The sequence below is a fragment of the Phaseolus vulgaris genome, chromosome 2, assembly GCF_051622355.1.
Source record: "Phaseolus vulgaris cultivar YP4 chromosome 2, ASM5162235v1, whole genome shotgun sequence".
Classification (NCBI taxonomy): Eukaryota; Viridiplantae; Streptophyta; class Magnoliopsida; order Fabales; family Fabaceae; genus Phaseolus; species Phaseolus vulgaris.
In genome coordinates, this window is record NC_143499.1 from 47,081,741 (window position 1) to 47,105,785 (window position 24,045).

Consider the following 24,045-nt stretch of genomic DNA (forward strand, 5'->3'; position numbering starts at 1 on the left):
GTTCCTGTTTGTTGCTATGTTAATTCCCATTCACAACTCAATTTCTTTATTTTCACAAAAATCTGTTGGACAAGGCTGTGCCTCATGTCATTTTTTTTACCTCCTTAATTTCTTTTCCATAACTACATAACTCATAAAGAAGGATCTTATAAAAAGGGTAAAGAGAGACCGATTTAAGAAGGGGAAACATGAGAATATTTTATGTTGGATAATGATATATTAAAACCCACATTTTTATACAATCACATTATAACTCCCAATATTATTATTTAAATATTTTTTTATATTATTTAATTGTAAACTTATACTTTATTATATATATTTATTTTTAAATTTATTACATAAAAAATTATATACAATGTCAAACTATTATTTTCCTTTTATTTTTATTTTCCTTTTATCTTTTAGACACCCCTTGAATATGCAAAGGAAACAATGAGGTGAAAAAAGAAATGATATGTGACTTGGGTTTTTTCTTCTTGCACCTTTATAGTTTTTCTTGCACCCTATACTTTTTAAAAAATAAAAATAATTTTTATTTTATTAATGTTTTCTTATTTTAGAATGGTTCATCTGAAAAAACTGTAATTTATATAATTTTGGGTTTAGGTGATTTCCATATTAGAAATATCTTCACTATAATTCAGAATATTTTTTTAAAAGAAAAATACATTCCCAATTATGAATTTTGAAAAATAATTTTGAATATGAAAGTGTTTTCCAGATTTTTTAATCTAAAGATTTTGAAAATGTAACATCCTTATATTTATCCATATATAATAGATAACAGTAAAACAAAAAATATCTAACTAATAAATAAACATATACTACTTTATCATATTTATCATATTTGTATCTAAAAAGATATTCATCTTCATAAGGATTTAATATATAAATAAAAGTTTACAAACATTCAACATAAAAACATATGTTCCTCTAGCGGCTCATTGAGGAGCTCTGTTACCTGCAACTTCATCCAATTTTATCTGCTCCCGTGTAAATTAACACTATCATCACAGATTAAAGAAAAACAAACACAAATCAAAGCACAGTAAGCTAGCTATTTTTAAGAATTCTAATATAAATTTAACTTTTAAGAACAAACATAATCAATCAAATTCTCATAATTTACACAAATTCATCAAGTGTTTATCACAACTATCATCCACATTATTCATATCAGATCTTTATTAACTCACATACTCAGATACTTGACTCTACTTCCGAAAGACTTGTATATTGAAATTAGAATCCCGAGACATGCACCTGTCATACTACTCATTGTGAATCCACACAACCATACACATAAACATCTCAATATCTCATCATCTAGTATGACAGGGTAAATTCATATGACCCGAAATACCATATTATATTTCAAACCATAAACAAAGTCATATGAATCTCCATTGACTTTCATCAATTGAATAACTTCATCTATGTAAAATTTAATTCGAAAGATATAAATAGAAAAAATACAATTTTTTTTTATCGTAGAATAAATAATGTATTCTTTAAGAACAAAATCGTTTGGTGTGATTTATAGAGGTGACAGGAAGAAAAGGATAATTGTGTTAAAGAAAGACGAGCCCAATAGAGGCGTTTGATGGTACTGAGAAGGAGCCCAGCCCATTTGGGAAACAGCTTGCGGAATTGAACTGTGGCGGTGGTGTTGCATGAAGGAAGAGATGAGATAGAACAGAGAGAGAGTAGTGAAATTGCAGGTACCATGAAGTTGTCGTTGTCGTTGTCCCTGCCCCTGGCGTCCCTCTGTAAAGCCCCCAGCTTTTTGAACCCTCCAACCAGCTTTCTGCAAAAGGGCCACCTAAACAGCCTCAGAGGAAGCACCAAATGGAACCCTTGTAACGGAAGAAGAGCAGGGATCGTGTGCGGGTTGCCGTTGCCGGTTGATCCATGGGCACCCACCATTGATTCACAGAGCATAGCTTCTCAGCTTTTCGCGTTCTCTTTGTTTCCCTACATCGGATTCTTATACTTCATTACCAAGTCCAAGACCGCTCCAAACCTCACCCTCTTTGGCTTCTACTTCCTGCTCGCCTTTGTCGGCGCTACAAGTCAGTTTCTCTCTCCGTGTCTCTTTCGTTGCTTCAATTCTACTACCCTATCTGATTTCATATGTTTTCAATCTTTTTTGTCATGGCTCCGCGAAATTGAACAGTACCAGCTGGAATTTACGGTGAGTTTTAAGTTAATTTCTTCAAAAATGATGCTCAATTTAAAGAAGATGGGTGTGTGATTTGTGTTCCTTACTACAGCCAAGGTGCATTATGGAACTTCTTTGTCCAATGTCGACTGGTTACATGGCGGGGCTGAGTCGCTTCTAACTCTCACTAACTTGTTCATTGTGTTGGGCCTCAGAGAGGGTCTCAGAAAAATTGGAAATTCACGAGACGATGAAACTTCATCTACTCCTAATTCAAGCTTGGAGGAGTAAAAGAAGGAACACCGGTTTATATTTGAAGTAATTTGTTGTTAATATTGTTAGATCAGTCTGTAATTAAATCGTTAATTGGAATGGAATGGAACATTAAAGACGGGGCTTTGGGTTGTACCAAATAGCAATGCAAATTTGGAGCTCCTATTAACTTGAAAGTACATTCTACTAATTGCTAAACTGTGCCAAAATTGTAATTCTAATATTGACTAAAAGCAATGACATTTATAAGTGCTGCAGTTGCTGATTTATTATAAAATTCTACATCTGTCTGGAATTGTCCTATTTTAGGAAGACTATATGCTTATAGTGTTCCATTCAGGAGAAAAATCCTGGGGTGTTGAAAGGGAAATTCGGGTCAATTTCCGCTGGATCAAGTGAGAAATTGAAATCGGGAATTGGAGAATTGGTTGCTGATGTGTTGGTGGAAATGATCTCGTTAATATCTGATTCTGAATAAGGCTTGTTGTAGATTCCATCAAACTCATTAATCTGGAAAGTTGGAGATGGTAAATAGTTCGATTCTGGTGTTGTTGGAGATAACAGGTACGTTTGGTATTGATCGCTCAAGAAGTACTCATTCTCAAGGGTCAAAGGAATAAAGCTGTGGTTGTATTGTTTCATGCATCCAGATGAAGTCGAAGGGAAAGTGAAAGGATATGCCGTATCTCCATTGTCTAGTTTTTCTGTGTTGACAGACATGATGTTTCTGAACTTCGGAAGGCTTTCTTGTGATGCCTGTGCATGGTGAATGTCAATGTTATGAATGTGTGTCTTCTCTTGTTTGTCTGGTGACTTAGGTGGCAAAACAGTGTTGTTTCCTTGAGAACAGGTATGCTTTCCTCTGTAGGTTATGTCGAATATTGTGGGATCTTCATCTGATCTCTGCACTTGCTTCGTGGCCCAACAGCCCTGTGTGTTGCGGAAGGTGCACCTATAGTAACTTCTGCAAGTGATACAATGGGTTGTGAATTAGAAGGTGCCCTTGGTCAAGTCAATTTTATCCTTAATTATATTTATCATTATCTTCTAAAGCATGATTACTGGAAATCCCCTCACCTGGGATATTTGGCTCCGAGGATGTCTTTTTGACCATATTTTCTCCAGTTGTAGCCATCATCTTGTGGCCCTTCAAGGCCACTATCACAGCTCACTCTTACATGATCCATCCATTTGGGCGTTATCTTTCTGAAGTCAATAAAAAATAAATAATTTGTTAGGATTTTAAGTATAATAATCAGACATAGTTTATGTTTTATGTGGCAGAAAACTGCTACCAAGGCTGTCTAGTAATATTCACCTTTTCTTTGCATCATGTTGAATTTCTTTGTGATCCTTGATGGCCCCATCAACATCCTCACTCAGAGGACTTCCATGGACAGATATTGGGGACTCTGGTAACAAAGTTGCAGTCGCTTGACTCGTGGCCTGCAACTCAGAAATTGGTGCATTGCACCTTAGAATGAGTAGAGCCTTTTCATAAGAAGATACTATCCTCTGCACCAGCATATCTCTCGAGTCAACTGAATACGGCATCCTCAAGTCTTCCTTCAACTTCCTTGCTAGCTCCATCCCCTGAATTAACTCATTGATGAGTGTGTTCTGCTCCCAGCTCCATTCACTCTCCATTTTGTGTTGTTTATAATAATAGTGACAATGATAGGAGATGACAGTGCTTGATGTTTATCTCATGCCCAACAGTCTCACTTCTACTCTGGAAAGGCACTTGGATCTAGAACCAATAGTTTCTTTTTCTGCAGTAGAGTTTGAAGCTGAAGAAATTTGTGAAGTGGTGAAGTATTATAGTAAACAATGACCATGGACGTAGCCAGAATTAGGATTTGTTTGTGGTTTGACGTGGAGGAGGAAATCCAAATGAGGTTAAGGTATGGTTTTTTTGGGGTGAATGAAGTCCTTGTATATAAAGGGTGGTTTGAGTTGGAAAAAAGGAGCAAAAGGTTGGAGAGTTGAAAGTCCAAGTTTGACTGAGAAAAGCGAGTTTTTCAGCTGAGACCGATATTTGGTCAGTGGAAAGTGTGGAGAATAGGAAATCTGACCGAGTCCACCTCATCTGGTTAAGTTATTATTGGTTAATGATATTTTGATGTTCCTGCGAGGTATGATTTAATTATTGAAGAATTTTAGTGAAGAGAGGGACCAGAACACAGAATTTTCAAACCTCATCAACTCAATTTCTTGCTTCTTTTTCTCTCACCATTCGCCTAAGTCAACATAAAATACATACACACTTTCATACTCTTTGCTTCTTGCCTTCATGCCAAATGCTCTCAATCATCAAATATCTTATTATTCAATTTTTTATTTTTTTTTATGTTAATTACTTCAAAACATTTTTCTCCATCTATTAGGTTTCTTTAAGTGTAAACAAGTTTCGATATCTTGAGTAACCAGGGCTAATTTTGTGAAGGAGAAAAATGTGATTCTTTGCCAATCATAAATAATCAGGTTTCCGACATGGATAGATATTTCACACTTCACACATGATAGCAAAAAACTTCTGTGTGTACATATAAAGAAAAAGAAAAGGATTCACATGAGAATTATATATTTTGCAAACTTTCCTAATAACTTTTTTTAAAAAGGGAATTTGTTGAATCTAATAATAATAATGCAATTTTTAAAGATGTATTATTAAAATCAGACAATGAAGGGTTAAATACTGTTTAAATTATTAGAAAGTTTTTATATTTGATTTATCAATGAAAATTCTTAAATGAATGGTTAGATTAATAAATTTTAATATAATTATAAGCATAGGGGTATGACAGGCTCATTACGTAAAAAAATATGAATTCTAATAAATTTAACTCATCATTTTAGTTTGTTAAAATAGTAATATAGCAAAGTACTGAACACTTATTTTTCTGAATAATTTGTTTAGAACATAAATTTTGTAAGTGTATCCATTGAAACGTTATGATAATAAGGCATGCTAAATTATTGATAAATTGATACTTTAGATTATGTAATATTGTAACCATACTTATATTTTAAAAACTATATTACACGTTAGAATAAATTAAATTGGATTTAAAAAATAGTTTTAAAATTATTAAGTTTTCTACACACATATTTAACAGCAACTATGATACCTTTAGAGTATATTAATGAAGTTTAATACTATTCTGGTAAAACAAGTTTATATTACTTATGAATGAAGCTGAAAAACCCCTTTTTTATCTTAATTTACTGAGAGATATTTTAGGGTGTGTTTGTAGAAAGAAAGAAAAAAGTGAGTAGAGATGACAAAATATACTCGAATTCTACATACATCTAAAATAAATATCAGTAACTGTCGAGTAAATATTTTTTTTACTATATCAATACATATTAAATTTATTACACAAAATATAATAATTTATCTATGCAAATAATTATTTTTATAATTTAAATTATAAAATGATTGTATTAGTAAATTATTTTAAAAATATTTTTACGCACTTAAGGTTATATATTCTTGAAGTTACATTTGATTTAATGTTACATTTTAATTATTAATTCAAATTAGTATATTATATATTTTAAATTACTAATTAATACTTAGATTTCAAACATCTTAACTTACGTATAAGTCTAAATAATTAAGTACAATTTTTTTGAAATACACTTAACACAACAAAAATAGAAAATATTAATATTAAATAACATAACGCCAGATCATCATTCTTAATGACGATGGTTCCTCAATTTTTCTACTAAAACGCATCATAAGTATGATAAGAAAATATTTGATTTTTTTTTTAGAAATTAAGAAAATAACTTTAAAAACTAATAGATTGCGGCTAGTTCCTGTTTTTTATAAGTTTAAAATATAAGACGTGTTTCTATGAATTTTAGACAAAAGGTTTTGAAGTTCATAAACGGTGGCAATTGTATTTAAAGTTATATTTTAAATATTATGAAATAGAAAAGTAAATTTTAGTTTATTACTTTTTTAAATTATTAATTGGTTACTTAGATCAATTGGTGAAAGCTTCTTTTGGGTTGTATATAAGGTTTAAGGGGTTGATATGCAACTTTCTTGGTTGCATATGGGGTTTTAGGAGAAAAATATGTGCTTATGGAAGTTTGAGATAGTTCTGCTTTCTTATATAAAACAATAAAATTCATCGATATTATGATATTTTAAATATAAAAAATATCAATATTCAAGTTCAAAATTTAATAGAATCTTCTAGATCTATTTTATTGTGTCATATATTAATATATTGTTCCGGTGATGTCGTAAATAGAGTCTCATATAGCTTAGATTTAAAGTTAAAAATTTATATTTTGTACTCCTATTGACTTAAGCATATCAGAAAGTCTTTTGTAGGTGCACATTACGGAGTTTTCGTCGAGTTGCACTTCTCGAACTTTTTAGGTTTTATTTATGATTTATAATAAATAATATCATTGAATTTATATATTTAGAATTTTTTATATTTTATTTTATTAATAATAATAATAATAATTTTGTTTCATTAGCTTTTGAATTAAATAGACTAAACTAGAAAAAAACTGTAATTATAAATATGTCCAAAACCAAAAGCTTGATAAATTTGTTCGAAACTAAAAGCTTTCTTTCTCACATACTTACATGAGTAACTTCTGAATTCAAACCCAAACATCATTATCTATTTGTTAGCATTTGCTTTCTATTATTTTTTAAGGTTTAAATGGAAATGATGCTTTCCATAGAATTTTTTTGCATTGTGTTTCTTAAAGTCAACATTTGAATGTTTCATTATTATAGACTTTGAATAAAAGGGTCTACACATTCTAGCTGCCAAATTATTCACAGTTTTCCACTTTGGCTTTATTATAATTAGAATGTTCATAATTGAAAGTTAAACTCTTTTAAGTGTTCAAAACTTTTCACAAATAGAAGTCAAAAGGTAGATCATTTATCATTAATCTGAAAAATGGTTTTGATTACACCATAAAATGAAATATTTATTTATCATAGGTTTTCTATGAAAATTTGTCATAAATTTTAGTATGAATAAACTGTTGTTTTATGCATCATCTCACCCATATTAATATGCCTTTCAGCAGCTCCAATAATTGGTATGAATCAAGATGCTTCCATTCGCCTCCAATCACGCAAAAGAAATATTTGTTAATTTTACAAATTTAGAAAAAAATTAGTGATCCTTTTGCTAAAATATTTTATAATTTTATCTTTATTTTTACTAAATAATATGAGTTTTTGTATTTTGTATTTTTTATTAATGAATAATGAGAAAAGAATTTTAAAACTTATTAATAATAAAAGTTAATTTAATACATTAGTAGAAAAAATTAAATTCAACTAAATTAATTATTTTTATTGGTACGTCATTATGTTACAACATATATAAACTTTTCGGAAAAAAAAAACTTAGAAGTGTCTTTGTATTAAGGAGCAGATGTAGTTTTTGTTTCAAAAAAATTGAAGGCTAATTTAGGTTTCATGGTAAATTAGTTAAAAAATTCATAAAAATATAATTTTAAAAAATAAAAATCGTATTTTGAAACTTATGTTTAAATATTAAAATATTTTTCAAAACACTATTTCGATATTTTTTAAATAAAATAAAATCTAAAATTAAATTTTAAAACACAACTTCGATTATTTTAATTAAAAAATAAAAACAAAATCATGTTTTACATACTATTTATCTATTTTTGTGATTTTTTCACTCACACAACGTAAAATAGTCCAAAGATGATACTAAAAGGAAACTGTCTTTTTAACACAAACTTGTGGTGATTTTTTAAAAGTATTTCTGAGATGCATATAAATACAAAAAAAGATAAATAAAAAATTTCTAAAAGCGATTATATATGTTAGGCATAGTATATTCTACAATTTTTGTATTTAAGTAATAAAAATGCATAAAATATGACAAATTATATTGACCGATCATATTAATTGCCCGTGTCTTTTAAGTTTTTGCTTTACGTTCTATTATTCTCAATTCATATAATATAACAATTGAGAGAAATTCATAGTAATGCATTCTTTGTACGAGTGAAATGGATTTAGAATATTTTAAATAAATTTGATCCTGAATTTCGTAAATGAAAAAAAAATGTAGTAAAATAGTTAATATATTTTTTGACAAAAATAAATCATTGTTAAACTCAAATGAAATTCATAATACAATATCTAATTATATTTTATTGGAATACTAACATTAAAAAATACAATATTAAATTTTTTATATAAATTAATAAAAAGAAAAGGAAAAAAAGTGTGAGTATAATTTTTTTAATTTAAATAATATATATATTAGATGCTATGCCTCTGCTCTATTTTGTTGATCCTCTGCAGGAAATTAATTTGGTACATATTCGGTGGAGAAAAAATGCAAAAAAAAAGGTAGTGACATGATAGAATATAATATGATACGAAAACATTGCAGTATTCTTAATCCCACCAAGAAAAAGGAGATTCCATGTTTGTTCAGTGATGGAACTCAACGAAAATCAATGCATGTCTTCTTCTATATAAGAACTACTTACTCTCAAACCTTGCAAATCATCACCAACTACCAAACAAAACAACTTACTAAGAAACACCACACTTTACCACCAATGGCCTCCGCACAGTGCAACAGAACCACCCAACAAACCTACCAACAGAACTACCAACAGAAAAACCAGCACCCCTCCTTTGGTCAGAAGGTTTCTGAGCTCTTCAAAGGGCACCATAACCACCCCAATGAGGTCAAACACACCACCCAATGCTCTTCCCAAGCCAAACTGCATTCCCATTCAGGGCACCCAACCACCAAAACTGCAACACAATGCAGTTGCAACAAAACACTGACCAACACAAAAACCCAAGACACCACAAATAAGAAGGGACAGAAGAAAGGTCTGGTGCAGAATATCAAGAATCGCTTTTCAGAACGCGACGGTAGCAGCAGCAGTAGCAGTGAGAGTGAGAGTGACACTGAGAGTGACAATGAAAACTGCCGCAAGAGGAAGGCAAGTAACTTTTATATCAAATATTATATTGGTTGTGTTGTAGTGTGATGCAGTGAGTTAACTTGATTTCTGATACTTTATGCAGGACTGAAATTGAGCATGTTCTAGTAATAATAATAATAATTGGAGTTGGATGATGAGGATCAGAACTCAGTCTCGGAGGGTCAATGTGTGTGATCTTGAAGAAAACCAAAAAACTTTATAGATAAAAGTACTTATAAATAAACATCAATAATGTATTTGATGAAATAAACCTTGTACCTTTGTTATGGTGCAAGTCCGAGATTGAGATATGTTAAAAATAAATGCATGTAAGTGTGATATGATCGACCTTCCCATTATGAATAAAACTCTTTGTTGTTAAATTCTTTATAGTGTCTGATTGAATAACCCAACACAACACAGAAAAGACAAAACTTAAACCAGTACAAATCTTATTGTGTTATTCTCAACAACAACAAAACTCTAGAAATTTCTCTTAATATGTTAGTATAACATATTACCGAAACTAAAATTTAATTTTAATTCAACAACAACGCCTACAATATTAATAATGTAATAATATTTAAATTAAAAAATAAATTGAATAATTTAAAATATTAATTTATTAGATTATCAAGTAAATGTTGGTTACTCTGTTTGGTCTCAACGTACACCACCCGTATATAAATATTTTATTAAAATAGTCACATCAAGTATATAACTCTTTCCGCTTTAACAAAAAGAAATATAATAAAATATAAATTTATAATTAAATAATATATTTAACAGGAGAAAAATTGTTTATGTTAACGTTCTCCCTTTTTATTGGTAGTGGTCCTTAGTGTGCAAAGCAGCATCCAGGTTCATGTTCTAGATGTTTTCTTGTATATAAATAATTATATATTACAGATACTATTAGAATCATTTTATACGAATTTAAAAGTCATAAAATGGTATTCAAGTATCTTAATAATTATGCATCTGAAAGGTTATAGATCTTTAATGTGTGGTGATTAAAAAGTACTTATACTTTGTAATAGATAAATAAAAATAACAAAGAAGAATCTAATCCCTCAATAAATCATTTAGGTGCCTAAATGTGTGGTGATTATTATGAATTATACTCTTCTCATATTTTATTACTAATAAGAGATAGAGAAATTATTATGAATTCAGAAATGTTTTTATTTTTAGTTTTGATGATTTACCTGATAAATTCAATATTATTTGGATGATAACTTTTTTTCATTAAGGCTTAAATTTAAGTTTGGTTCAGGTATACCTGCCTCTATCATGTTTGATCATCCATATGTTCTTTATTATAGTATTTTATATATTTATATGTATTTTTAGTTAAATAAAATCATATATGTATATTTAAATTAGTACAGGAGAAAATGATCTTGATAATTGGATAATTGATTTTATGTTATTTTCAAATATATTTTGATATAATAGAATAATATCATTTTTATGTGTTTTTAATTAAAATATGAAGAACATGATAAAAAAATTCAAACAATTACTCAATCATAATCATATGTTCATATTTTATTTTATTTATTTGTATATGTTTTGATATTAATTAATTGAAACAACATGTCACCAAATTAAAGTAAATTAATTTATTTTAAAATATAAAAAAGAAAGTATGAACTTGAAATGTGTGTGCCTATTGGTCAGAAAGGAAAATTACTATTACATGTGCACTAGTGTAAAGTGGTGATAGTTACGTAATAATTATTGAGGTTTTTCTGTGTAAATAATGAATCATCTCATAAATGAGAAAAAGACGAAAAAAAAATATTAATAATAATTTATTACTTAAAAAAAAATATAAAGAAACTCTTATTATTTAAAAAAAAATAGAAAACTAAGGCAATGATTTGTATGCATTAAGTTTTATATTTTTGTTTACGATATTTTAAATAAAACGTGTTGGAATAAGATGGATATAAAATTATTGTTCACTCAATTTTAATACGGTTTACATTCATTTTAAAAACCAAGAAAAAATGTGTATACTTAGTTTTTAATTTAAAAAATAATTATCTGACATATTATTATTATTATTATTATTATATTACTTGCATTGCTCACAGTTTCAATAACACTATGATCCATAAACACTAAGTTAAACTAAGTTTAATGAGATAAGAAATTTTTAAGCTGGATTTTATGAAACCTAAAAGTTGTAGAAAAACAAGCATATTCAATACTATCAAACTCTAGATTTCAATATTAACAAACAACACATGAACACCTTGTTCCAATAAATTTTATCAATGATCAAGTTACGAAGAATAGGACTTACACAAAAGTATAAATAAGCAACAATTAGAAATCTTAAAATGTTTCTATTAATATGAAAAACTTCTATTCGACATATATTAAAAACATACGAAAAGGTAAAATGTTCTTTAGCTTTTTTGGATATGTTTAAACGACTATTTTATAAAAACTTCTATTAGAAAAAAAAATTAAATTAAAAAACAAAAAAGGAAATCAGATTCTTCATAAACTAAAATTAATTTATAAACTAATTTGTAGAACTTATTTTCTATTTGTTTTTTCAAAATCTATTTTTAATTCATGTATAAACTGATTTTAATTTATAAAGAATTTAATTTCGGTTTCTATTTTTATTTTTCTCTCTTAAATTTGGTGTAGTTTAACTTTTTAGCTCTTAAGACTTAAATCAAAGTGTGTTGAGGTGCTGCTTAAAACAATTTGTGTGCTTTGAATCAATAATTGAGATTCTGATTCTGACAATACAAATATAAAACTTATCGAATCGTTTTTAACTCAAAAATTTGAAGGAAACTTGCTTAAAGCTCCGATTGCGAAGTTTACGATTCTCAATGAATTCATAAACTACTTTTGCTATGCTATGCCATACTAGCTTTTTATTTTCTTGAATTCTTGGTCCACAAATTGAGTGGGAACTTAATCAAAATGCCTGTGAGATCTGTGGTGCTGCCAATGCCATGAAATTAGGTTCTTTCACTTAGTTTATTTTTTTACATGTTGTGGAGAATAAGTTCCATTTTTGTTGGATGATAAAATGATAACCCTGCTTTACTTGAGAGCATATTTCAAGAAAGCAGAAATGAATTGTTATTTTATTTCTCCACCATAGAGGGAAGGGAAGAGCCTCACCCTCCCTCGCCATGCCAATAAAAGGCCCTTGATACACCACCATGCAACTGCAAGAAAACAAACAAATCACATTTGAGCAACACAAACCATTGCAATGGCCTCTGCTCAGTGTGTGAAACCCAGTGCCACAGTTGAAGCTAGCCAACCAAAATGCCCACACAAACCAAATAATACTGCAGCTGGAGTTAGCCAACCAAAATGCCCACACAAATCCAATAATGCTGCAACTGAAGTTAACCAACCAAAATACCCTCTCAAAACCAATAATATTGCATGTGAAGCTTGCCAATCCAAACCCAATAATACTGCAATTGAAGTTTGCCAACCCAAAAGCCAACACAGCTCCTTTGGCCAAAAGTTATCTGAGATAACAAGCAAGGCTTTCAAAGGGCAGCATGCCCGTCATGGAAGCAACCAAACTCAACTTCAATGCTACAGCCAAACTCAGGTTGAGTCGCAATGCCACAATGGCACCAAAACAGACACTCACCACAATGGCACCAAAGCAGACACTCTCCACTATGGCACCAAAACAGACACTCTCCACAATGGCACCAAAACAGACACTCACCACTATGGCGCCAAAATAGACACTCTCCACAATGGCACCAAAACAGACACTCACCACTATGGCCAAACTCAGATCCAACAGGGCAAAAAACATGGGGTCTCCAAAACCCAGATCACAGTTACCATGGTTCAAACACAAATCACCCATACGGACGAGGACTCTTATCCTTATGGTACCACTACCTCATGCTTTGGGCCTCTTGGAAAGAGGAATGGAGAGCTCAGCAGCAACAACAATAACAAGGATATGAACTTGTTCCGGAGGATTAAGAATGGCATGTCCCGCCATAACAACAATGAAGGAGGCAAAAACAGCAGCAGCAGCAGCAGTGATAGTGAAAGTGATGATGAGAAGTGTAAAAAGTGCCCACAGACGAAGGTGATTATATGCACTTAAATGCAGAAGAGTACTCTAGTCTATCCTAAAAAATATTACATGGAAATGAAAATATTTTACATTGAATGCATACATGTTGGTTAGAACAAGATTTTGTTGATGACTCTTGACTTCTCTGTTCTTTTATTGCGCATGCAGAAATGATGAAACGAGAAGCTGCAAACAGGAAGCAACTAAACAAAGCTTGTTCAACGAAAGGAAATAACATCTTTACAAATAATAAGTGTGTTTATGGTTTGATGATACTGTTTTCGTGCCCAAATAGTTGGGAGAAATAAATTCCAAGGTCACTTGGTTGTGTGTGTCTTGTGATAAATGATAAATAATATAAGCTGAAGTTACTACTGGTCTGTTCAGCACAGGACCTAGCAGTCCCTTCGTTACCTAGTCTGTATTTGGATTAATGTTTGGAAAATTGTAAGCAAACTTAATTTAATTTTGCAAATTTTCCTTTAGATAAAAGCGTATTTAAGTGAACTAGTTTATGTTTCAAAAACATTTACAATTGACTTTCATACCATGAATGCTTATGATGTAGATAAAAATCACTTTTATAGGTGGTCTTGAATATGGGTACATAAATATCTTTGATATTTTTGAAAGTGGCGCATAGATCAGCTGGATTTTTTCTTCATTGCAAAAGCATCAGTTAGACAACAGAATAATGGTTTAAATTTTTTCAAGCAAAATCAATATTGCTCCAAATGGTTTGGATGAGAATTTTCAAAATCAATTTTGAATGAAATTTATTTTCAAGTGAAGTAATTTACGTTCGAATATTTTCATCCTGAGAACAAGCTGGTTATAAATTTAGTTTGCAGTTTTCATCCTAATGCAAAAGCTACTTTTAATCACTTAAAGTCCAACAGTCAAACCAAGGTTGAGGCAAAAATAAATACCCAACAATACTTAAACATCTGTTTTAACAAAATCATGTTTCATTGGAGTCAATCAATTCTTATGATTCCCACCAGGGAATTACTCCAAGTGCATGTTTGATATTTCATTGGGTCAAAATTGATGCAGTCTGTAAAAGAAAATATATACAGCTTCTGCTTCTTTAAACTAATTTTGACGCGAATATTACATTTAATGCACATCACGATGGAATACACGCTTATATTGGTACAAAAATCCAAAGAAAAGTCATGGCAAGAAACGTGATTTTCCAAGATGAAAACGCCCATATAAACACGCAAAAACATATACATATAAAACTAACAGTCATAATAGGTTAATCAATTCCAGCGGCCAATAATTGATGTGTATTCTACTAACATGGAACAAAAAAAGAAAAAGGCCGAATTCCACAAAGTATAACTACCGCCCACCTACAAGAACAAGACCTATATTACTACCATACAAGATACAACAATCCGAACATACAAACCTTGATATCCTAAAAAGTAACAAATTGTAGGGACATTCTTCATCCTTCAAGAGACCTGGAAATGAAAGCAGCAATGGCCTGCACAGCAGCATTTTCAGCTTCATCTTGGGAGGAATTGCTTGCTTGCAGGTGCTTCTTACCAATTTTGAAAGAGTGGTCACCACCATCGATGACATGCAGGTCATTGGGTGCTTTCATTTTCTTCCGAGTGGCTTCTAACTTCTCAAGTGGACAGAGACCATCCTTGCTGCCCTGCACAAGACACATAAACCATAAACACACACAAGGTTAATTAGGATAACATCAACAATTTCTGCGCACCGTACAGATTACCCATACTGATAGAATATGAAAATTTTGACAATATATTAAGGGTCTATATCAGGACAAGTTTCTCAATAAATACCTACAGAAAGAAAAATAAGAAAAGAACATGAAATCAAGTTCTTCATAAATTAACATTAATTTATGCATGACTTAATTTATAGAAACTCTCTCATATCTAAATTTTTATTTTTAACCTATACACAAAGTTAATTTTAACTTATGAGAACCTCGTTTCATTTTTCTTCTTATTTTTCCGTCCTATAAATACTTATAGAGAAACCTATCCAAACATACCTAAAAGAATGGAATTCGAGAATGTTGACTATAAGACTATACCATACAACAATGGTTAATGACAAACTAGAAAAGAAAAAACTACCTGTACAAACATTGTAGGAATTGATAGCTGTAACAATGTTTCATCTCTAACTGCACCATTGATTCCCTGCATTATTAGCAACTAAACAATGTCATTCTTAGTTATGTTATTTTAAATCCGTACTTTAGTTCTAATGGAATCACTGTTTTACCAAAACACCCACAGAAAACCAATGCACCAGCTATAATGTTGCAGATGTGGCATGCCAACAATTGCTCAAAAAGAAAACTGAGTATCAAAAGTGCAAATGATACAGCATGGCAGCATGAAAGGAAAAGGAAAATATTCACACAAAAAAAGCAGAGTAAAGATTATTGGATTCAGATTATCACCTCACATGCTCCATGGAGGACAATTTCATCAACTAAATTGGTCAAATTAATTTGATGGCTAGCGAAAGACCAAAATGACACGAGAAGCAAAATGCTTATGAACGGGGCATATTAAAAAAAATAAGAGATTCATGAGTAAACAACAATAAATAGATAATTGGATTTTAAATTATCTAGAAAATAAAAAATGAGGCAAGGAGAATACCCTAAGATAGACAAATAGCTGGGAACCTTCTTCGGTACTATTACTACCCCCAAGGCAAAAGGAGCAAAAAAACATATGCAATCAGTTTATAAAAGGAACAACAAACCTTTAATGGGTAGCCCAAGCATACTACAGCAGAAACATTAATGTCTTCCATGCTTGCCACCATGCAACCAACTCTACAACCAAGAAAACACAAGATCCATGACATCGTAAATAACTTGACACCAAGCCCCCTAATTGGGACATCCTAAGCCGTATGTCCAATATCTAAAAGATAACGAATATTTTTAATGTATCTTTTGATGATCTCTTGTGATTTCTTCGTTTTTCTAGTTCCCATATTTCCTAATATATCATGATATACATCACTATTTAGTTATTATTTTGTTAGGCTTAGAGATACATCTTATGAACAACATTGTCACATTTTAGCACATTATAACACTAAAGAAAATGTTATCAAAGTCTCCATTATCTTTTTCGTCTTCCTTAATTCCTAAAACCGACAATTCCAACCTGTCCACTTTAAATACACAACACACACATCTATATAGTAGAACCAACCTTGAACCCATTGATTTGCCTGCAAGTACCACGGGATGACCAGGGTACGTAGTTGCAGTTTCCTTCACAATATTTGAGTGAAACTCCACCAATTTTTCAGCCTTAGGAGGAGCTCTCTTTTTTCCAGACATGTCTAGCAATGGCAAACCCATTAAATTAAATTCAGAGTTAACACAACACAATAATCAGGGGGTTCACTCCACTAGAGATCACTCACAGGTCACAACTTTATACATAAAAAAAATTGTCAATAACGTTGTGAGCAGTGATAATATTACTAGTAAATTTTATGATTTAGGTTTAAGCGCCTTTTAATGCCAACAAAAAAAAAATGGAATACAGAAGAAAAAACTCACAAGGATAGTCAAAGGTGACAACATCAACAGCATGCAGTGCCTCTTTTAACATGTTCTTCCATCTATCACAAAAATAGAGATACATCTTTAACAATGAAACCAATAATAAGAATTAACCCCTTTTTCGATTTTATTAAAAGAGTAACCTTTGCATCCAATCAGAAGAGGAAGGAGCACCAGCACCGTGAGCGAAGATCACCACCGGTGACAACGTTGATGCTTCACTCTCAACGTCTTTACTCTGACGACGGCGTTTTGCAGGACGTGACAAATCCATGCCTTGGGAACAGAGAAATCCCCAATGAATCAAAACCAGTTGTGTTCTGTAAGCGTAACCAAAACCCGCGAAATTTCACTGCCTAATTAAATACTAATTTTCGCGCGTAGATTGCACTGTAAACCTTCGGTGTTTTAGAAAGTTTTATTTAAAATGTTTTTCAAAAAATATAAAAAATAAACCATGCTTAATAGTTTTATTTAACTATTTGATTCATAGAGTGTTTATCAGTTTAATTTCCAACTTCAATGCCATTAATTTTATTATTTGTAAATCAGTTTGGGCCAACCATTATAACCAAAAGGATTTGAAGTTACCAAATTCAAGAACTAAGTTAATTACAAGTGAATAATAATTTACACTTTTAAGTATATGTTGGGGTTTAATATATCAGTATTCAAGTATAGAAAAATTTTGTAGATAGAGAAATTACTCTTTATGACACTTCATTTTTCAGAATTAATTTCGGAATTGTTTTGTCATCAGATTATCTTGTTTTGGAAAATAAATCATGGATGTGATATTCAGAGTCTGAAATTAAATAATTTTATGATGTTAGAAATAAGGTTGATTAGTTAATGCTTATTTTATGTACTAAATTAATTAATGAAGTGTTTCTAATTTTAAAGATTAATTTTATGTGTTACAAAAGTCACACACTCTAAATTAAATTGTCCTTATAATATTTATTTCTTTCATAAAAATAAAGCTTTTTAAACCTAACCAGCATTGAATGATTAAAGGAATTAAATTAAGATTTATTCAGAGACAAGAAAGAGGTGGAGTTCACTTTGATTTGACCCAATCTATAAAAAAGGAGGCCAGATGAATTAGTTTGGGCTATTTCTCCTGCACCCCAACAAATGACTTCCTGTACCCCCATCATTCTCCAAAACGACCATTTTATCCCTTTTAACAATGACTTCTGGATTATTTTTTCCAAAATATTTTTGGAACATACTTTTTACAACATATTTTATGAATTGTGAATTTATCATTTCAGAAATTAAAAAAATATATTTCGGAAAAAATATTTTGAAATTATTTTTTGTCTTCAATTTTCTATTCAAAAACATATTTTATTTACGGAACCCCTATTTCGGAAATACCTTTTGCTTACAGAATCTTTATTCTGGAAACATCCAAAATTATAAAGGATAATTCTGTATTACACAAAATATAGGGGTGCAAGAAGAAAAGTGTTGGGGTGCAGAAAAATATACCTTAGTTTGTCACACTTTAATGGGCTGAAAATTCTAACCCATCTAATCAAAGAATGGGTTGCCCGCTAATTTTTTTAATCTATAATATTAATATTTTTAACTGATTAATTAATACTTTTGAGTAAATTAATTAAAAAAATATTAACAGAAGACAACTGCAAGGAATATTATAGATATAGGTCTTAAAAACTCGAGTTCCTGCTAAAAGAAATTTTTAAAAAATTGTGTAATATTACTTTCTTCTGTAACTTCTTGAAGTGAATCTAAGATTCAAAGATTTTTTGAAAAAAAATAAATCTTCCCGGAAAATTTTAACAACATTAATATACACAACATTCTTAACAATTAATATACCTTAAATTAAATCCTAAAATATTTTCCAAATTTTAAAAGTAGGAATATTCTTACTTAACTTAGAAATAATATCATCAATAAATCTCAACTTGCTTTGAAAAAAAAAAAAAAAGTTCTCTTCGTATTTCTACTCCAAGAGAAGTTTCAGTAAAAATACTTAGACACAGCATAAAGTGTTTTCAAAACCTTTTGCTGTGCTAAGATATTTCCTCTCTCTTTTCGCAGTTATGGTTTTTAATTTCTTCACGTGTTCTTGTTCGTCTTTTCTCTCACCATGCCTAAGACATGTTTATACAATGCCTCCATCACTTTTCAGCTTTTTTTCTATAATTTCTGAACAAGAGCTAAATAATTTTTGAATTTTTAGAGATTGTAATTATTTCATTTTAATTTTAAAATAATAGATTTATTTTTTATATCTGTTTCTTATTTTATGGTCCTATCAAATTTTTTTCTAAGTCCACCTAATGCATGTAAAGTATTTTTAACTTTTACCCATCATAAATTACTTTTTTATCGGTCAATGTTCTTTGGCACAGAAATTGTAATCGTGGGAGGGATTTTGCTGACCATGACCCTCCCTTTTAGGGAAAAACAATCTTCTATTTTCATCCTTTTCCAAATACGATTTTTTTTTTTTAATTCATGGGGCAACATAAAATAAAGGCAGAGTTAATTATTTTCTGGATTTATCAGTTCAAGATTTCAGGCCTTCATACTATATTTTTCTAAAATATTTAAACATTAGCATGTAATTTTTTTTATCAATTTTTCTTCGTTTAAGTGATGAAAAATATTTTGATCATTCAAAACGCTAACATGTAACTAACGTATTATGAATTCCGTTCAAACCATTATACTTGTGTTATTCTTGTATTATTTATATTTATCTTTAACATTAAAGTTATATTATTATTGTAAATAAATTGTGAAATAAAAATTAATTTTAAATATTAAAAAATTAGTTATTATATTGAGTAAATTAAAAAATCATCTTATAAATTAAAAAAAAATTATTGAAATTTAAACTAGTTTTTATTAGTAATAAAAATTTATAATATAGCTTTTAAATTGGTGTAACATCCCATAATTTACATATAACTATTACAATAAAAGTTCTCCCAGTTTCTATACAAACTTAGAGTTTTTCAAAACATTTCTAATACATGATTAGGATTTATAGAAATATAAATATTTACAATACAGGTTTCAAAATCAACACCCTAAAGCTCTTCAGACCCTCCGACACCTGTAAGATCATCTGCTCGTCATCGCAGTTCAAACACAGCAAGAAAAGCAAGGGTAAGCTAATGCAAAGAAAATCCATAACAATTCATGGAAATAGAACCAATTTAGACTAATAATTTATAAACATTTCTTTAGTAATTTCATGTAAAATTCCAATACTAATTCCATCATTCATATAGACCACACATGGATCTATTTTCAATCACAATCATTGGATTTCATTTCAATCCCACTTCGTCTTCCAGAAGACTCATTAAGTATGCCCCTACCAAAGACTAACACATATCCCAAAGATTACCAACGAATCCAATAGAAAGGATCAGGGTAAGTTTAAACATCCAATACCGAGTGTCAACAGTGGGACCCGGTGTGTATGAACTCTCTCCCAGCTTCTCACCACCTAATATCTTAGTCTACATGACTTAGATCATTAGTGAAGCCAGAGGATATCCGTTAAACATAGGCTTTTCATACTTAACGTACCATCAAACAACAACTCATACATTATCCCAAATGTATGACATCAATTTCATACAATCTACATCATTCGTATATAATACATATCATTCAATCACATAACATTTAAAAACGCATATCATTTCAGAACTTTTCCAACGTCAAAAACAATATTTAACTCTCAAACTATCAAAATATAATATTTATAAATTTTAAATAATATATAAACAAACACACAATATATAAACAAATAACACCCCTACAAGAGAAATTCAATATTGGGACCACGGCCCATTCGCATTCAGATCTCCTAGGGTGCTATAAAAAAATTAAATTTAGTTTCTCTTACCTCAATTGCTTGCTTTCCAAGCAACTTCTAGAATTTTATTCACAGTATGGATAAGACTCAAGATTTACGGGCCTAATGCAAGTTATCCAAACAGAACAAAAATTCAGTATAGTATATAATAAAATAAGTTGAGAGGATTAAACTTCTCAACTGACCCACAAAGATTGATGACTAAATCTTAAGGAAAAACAGAGAACAAAGGATATTTGGAGTAAAAATGAACTTACTGTTTGAAAATATGATCGGGTAGAAATGTTCCTTAACTCCTCTGCTACGGCGTGGTATGATCATATTCTAAAATAAATGAGGTATGAAGTGAGAAATTAAGAGAGAAGGGAGAGGAGAGAAGTTGGTAGAGAGAGAAAGTGATTTGAAATAAAGAAGAAGAAAGAAAGGAATGGTGGGGGTGGGGTCTGCTGCTTTTAAAAAAGCAGCACGGTTACATTGGTATTTAAATCCTAAATCTTAAATCAAGGTTCTAACTGTTAATATTGTTAATTTGTCTCTAAAATATTAATAGAGACTAATTTAAAATATAAGTAATTAGTAAATAAAGTCTTAATAATTAATGGTTAGATATTAGTTTAAAAACCACTTTATAATTAGATACAATTATTATTTTTTTCTAAAATAATATATAATTTAATTCATACAGTGATTAATTATTTTTTATTTTTAATTTAATTTTTATTTAATGATTCTCTTTAAATATATTTTTCTAAAAATTTAAAACAGTAACATGTCACTATTTTATTGATGATTTTTTTCTTGAAGAATATGTTAATGTTGAAACACAATAAAGTGAGAGGGTGGTGGTAGGTGCAGGCCTTGTCCCCCTGTGGTTTGTACTTCCTAATGCTGTGCAAATACAAGATTGATGGAGAAAATAGGTTCCTTTTTGGTAGAAATGTGTTACATGGGTCATTCTCTCATTATTCATGTAAGTGACCCCTACCAACACTCATTCCTGCATCTTTCTATAAAGAACTGCAATCACCTTTTTTAAGAATTAATTCTTAGTAAGTTTCGGTGTCTTTCACTGCAGGTTTCTGGCAGATTTGGTTTCATATTTATGATTCTTTAGTGTTTGAGTTATTTCTATTATTAGTAAATATCGTGTTCGGTTATTGGAGGAGGTACTCTAAGTATTGAAAAAAATTATGTAGAATCAACACATAATTACGAATTAATTAGAGAAAATAATCAATTACACATTTGTTATGAAGTGGACTTTAAGCCTAACTCAATATCATAAAACCGGTTCATGAGGTGAGGTTTGCACACCACTTATATACAATGAAATGTCCTAATCTATAGTCGATGTGGGATCTCGAACACACCCCTCACGTCGAAGCTACCAACTCGTGCGTGGAGATATATGTTATGCGATAGCGGGTGACCTGCTAAACCCAACAAATACTCGTTAGGATAGGTTCAAAATGACTCTGATACCATACAAGAAAATGATAAAAAATGGTAAGAAGAAGAGATGTTGGTATCATTTCTTCTTCTTACAATTTTTTATCATTTTCTTATATTTACGGACAACTAATTAGGTTTTCATTTTGTTTGTTACAATTTTATTACCAACACAAATATCTCTTAAATAGAGATTATACAGAAGACACAATAATTAAGTTCACCCACTAAAACACATGGTGTCTAGTCAGTCCAGTCCAATTGGTCTTGACTTTCACTTAACACAGTAGTATCTATTAAAATTGAGTTAAAAAAATTTTATATAAGAGTTGAGACATTCTTAAAGTGTTTTATTTTATTTAAAAATAATGAATTATTATTAAAGAGGAAATTTTTTTAGAAGAAAGAAAATAAAAATTGTGTAGGTTGTGATGCGTGCATGTGAGCAGCTTTTGTTACGAAGTTTGCTGAAAATACGAAGCAAATTATGACAATAGGTGGTACTTTTATTTTCTTGCCAAAAGTGGTTACCATTAGCAATATTAGTCGAGACTTGGAAATTTGCATTTGTACTTTTGTTTTTCCAGTTCGTACAGTTCTCATCCTTCTTTATTTCAAATATGCTAAATGGTCAAACAACTCCTATAAAGTGGAAGCTCTCTCACATTTATAATTTCGAGGAATCACTTCCTCTCGATTAAATTCATCAATTCTTTACAATCAACTTTAACTTTTCATTTTAATGAAATTATCCATCAATTTCTAAATTTCTAAATTTTTTATTTTATACTATTTTATTCCCAACATTAAAAAGTCAAAATTTTATTTAATGGTTTCAAGGTGAGTACCACTCGAATTAACAATTTGTTTGATATAACTAAAATAAGTGATGTGATGAAATTATAAAAGATGAACAAGGAAGGTGGGGAACAAATTATATAAAAATATTTTGCAGCAAACTCATGGAAAATTTATCTAAATATATGATTTGCTAAAGAAAATTGAATTCAAATTTCTCAAATCGTGGTAGCCAGGCACTCTAAATATATATTTTAATCTTATGAAAGTCATTTAAAATAACTAAAGATAGCAAGTTATCTCCAGACATATCTATTAAGAAATTAATCAAATTGTTTAACATGTAGTTTAAACTAACATGTAGTTAATACATTATCGTTATGTATTGTAAATAACTTTGATATTATAAAGTGAATTTTAAATTTAACTAAACTTCTTAGTGTCATATATATAATTTTTCAAAATAATAGATATTTAGTGTTTTTTTTAAAACACAATGGTAATAAGATGTAGAGTTTAATTAATAGTTTTGCGCTAAATTATGGTTAAGAAAATCATTTGCTATATTTAAAATATTTTCGATAAAAATTACTAAATTGATCATATATATATATATATATATATATTAAACAATGTTTATAATTAAATAAGTTTTTGTAATAAACATAAAGTAATAAAAAAAATCAAACTCGGTTGAAGTACCACGAGTTTAAAATCTCTGTTATTTGCATTCATTCTTAACAATAAAAATAAAATAACATGAAGCTAGTTTTATGTAGGATATAGTTTGATAACCTTAAATATTATTATTTTATTTCAAATTT

The 24,045-nt window shown here is 29.9% G+C and overlaps 4 protein-coding genes across 4 annotated transcripts; 2 read left to right on the plus strand and 2 right to left on the minus strand.

Moving 5' to 3' along the window:
- Positions 1-1,629: 1,629 nt before the first annotated feature.
- Positions 1,630-2,714, plus strand: LOC137812717 (1-acyl-sn-glycerol-3-phosphate acyltransferase). The gene is made up of 3 exons (XM_068614889.2): positions 1,630-2,075; positions 2,180-2,197; positions 2,277-2,714. Exons 1-3 carry the CDS (start codon positions 1,730-1,732, stop codon positions 2,453-2,455), a joined length of 543 nt encoding a protein of 180 aa, XP_068470990.1. The 5' UTR covers positions 1,630-1,729; the 3' UTR covers positions 2,456-2,714.
- On the minus strand, positions 2,568-4,352 carry LOC137812716 (putative WRKY transcription factor 41). Its single transcript, XM_068614888.2, has 3 exons — positions 3,756-4,352; positions 3,515-3,643; positions 2,568-3,401 (listed from the first exon to the last, which is right to left on the minus strand). Exons 1-3 carry the CDS (start codon positions 4,082-4,084, stop codon positions 2,774-2,776), a joined length of 1,086 nt encoding a protein of 361 aa, XP_068470989.2. The 5' UTR covers positions 4,085-4,352; the 3' UTR covers positions 2,568-2,773.
- An 8,153-nt stretch (positions 4,353-12,505) lies between these two features.
- LOC137812724 (uncharacterized) lies at positions 12,506-14,003 on the plus strand. The gene is made up of 2 exons (XM_068614899.2): positions 12,506-13,523; positions 13,680-14,003. Exons 1-2 carry the CDS (start codon positions 12,669-12,671, stop codon positions 13,683-13,685), a joined length of 861 nt encoding a protein of 286 aa, XP_068471000.2. The 5' UTR covers positions 12,506-12,668; the 3' UTR covers positions 13,686-14,003.
- A 726-nt stretch (positions 14,004-14,729) lies between these two features.
- Positions 14,730-17,447, minus strand: LOC137812725 (alpha/beta-Hydrolases superfamily protein). The gene is made up of 6 exons (XM_068614900.2): positions 17,244-17,447; positions 17,098-17,159; positions 16,742-16,874; positions 16,281-16,353; positions 15,638-15,703; positions 14,730-15,183 (listed from the first exon to the last, which is right to left on the minus strand). Exons 1-6 carry the CDS (start codon positions 17,372-17,374, stop codon positions 14,971-14,973), a joined length of 678 nt encoding a protein of 225 aa, XP_068471001.2. The 5' UTR covers positions 17,375-17,447; the 3' UTR covers positions 14,730-14,970.
- Between the last annotated feature and the right edge of the window lie 6,598 nt (positions 17,448-24,045).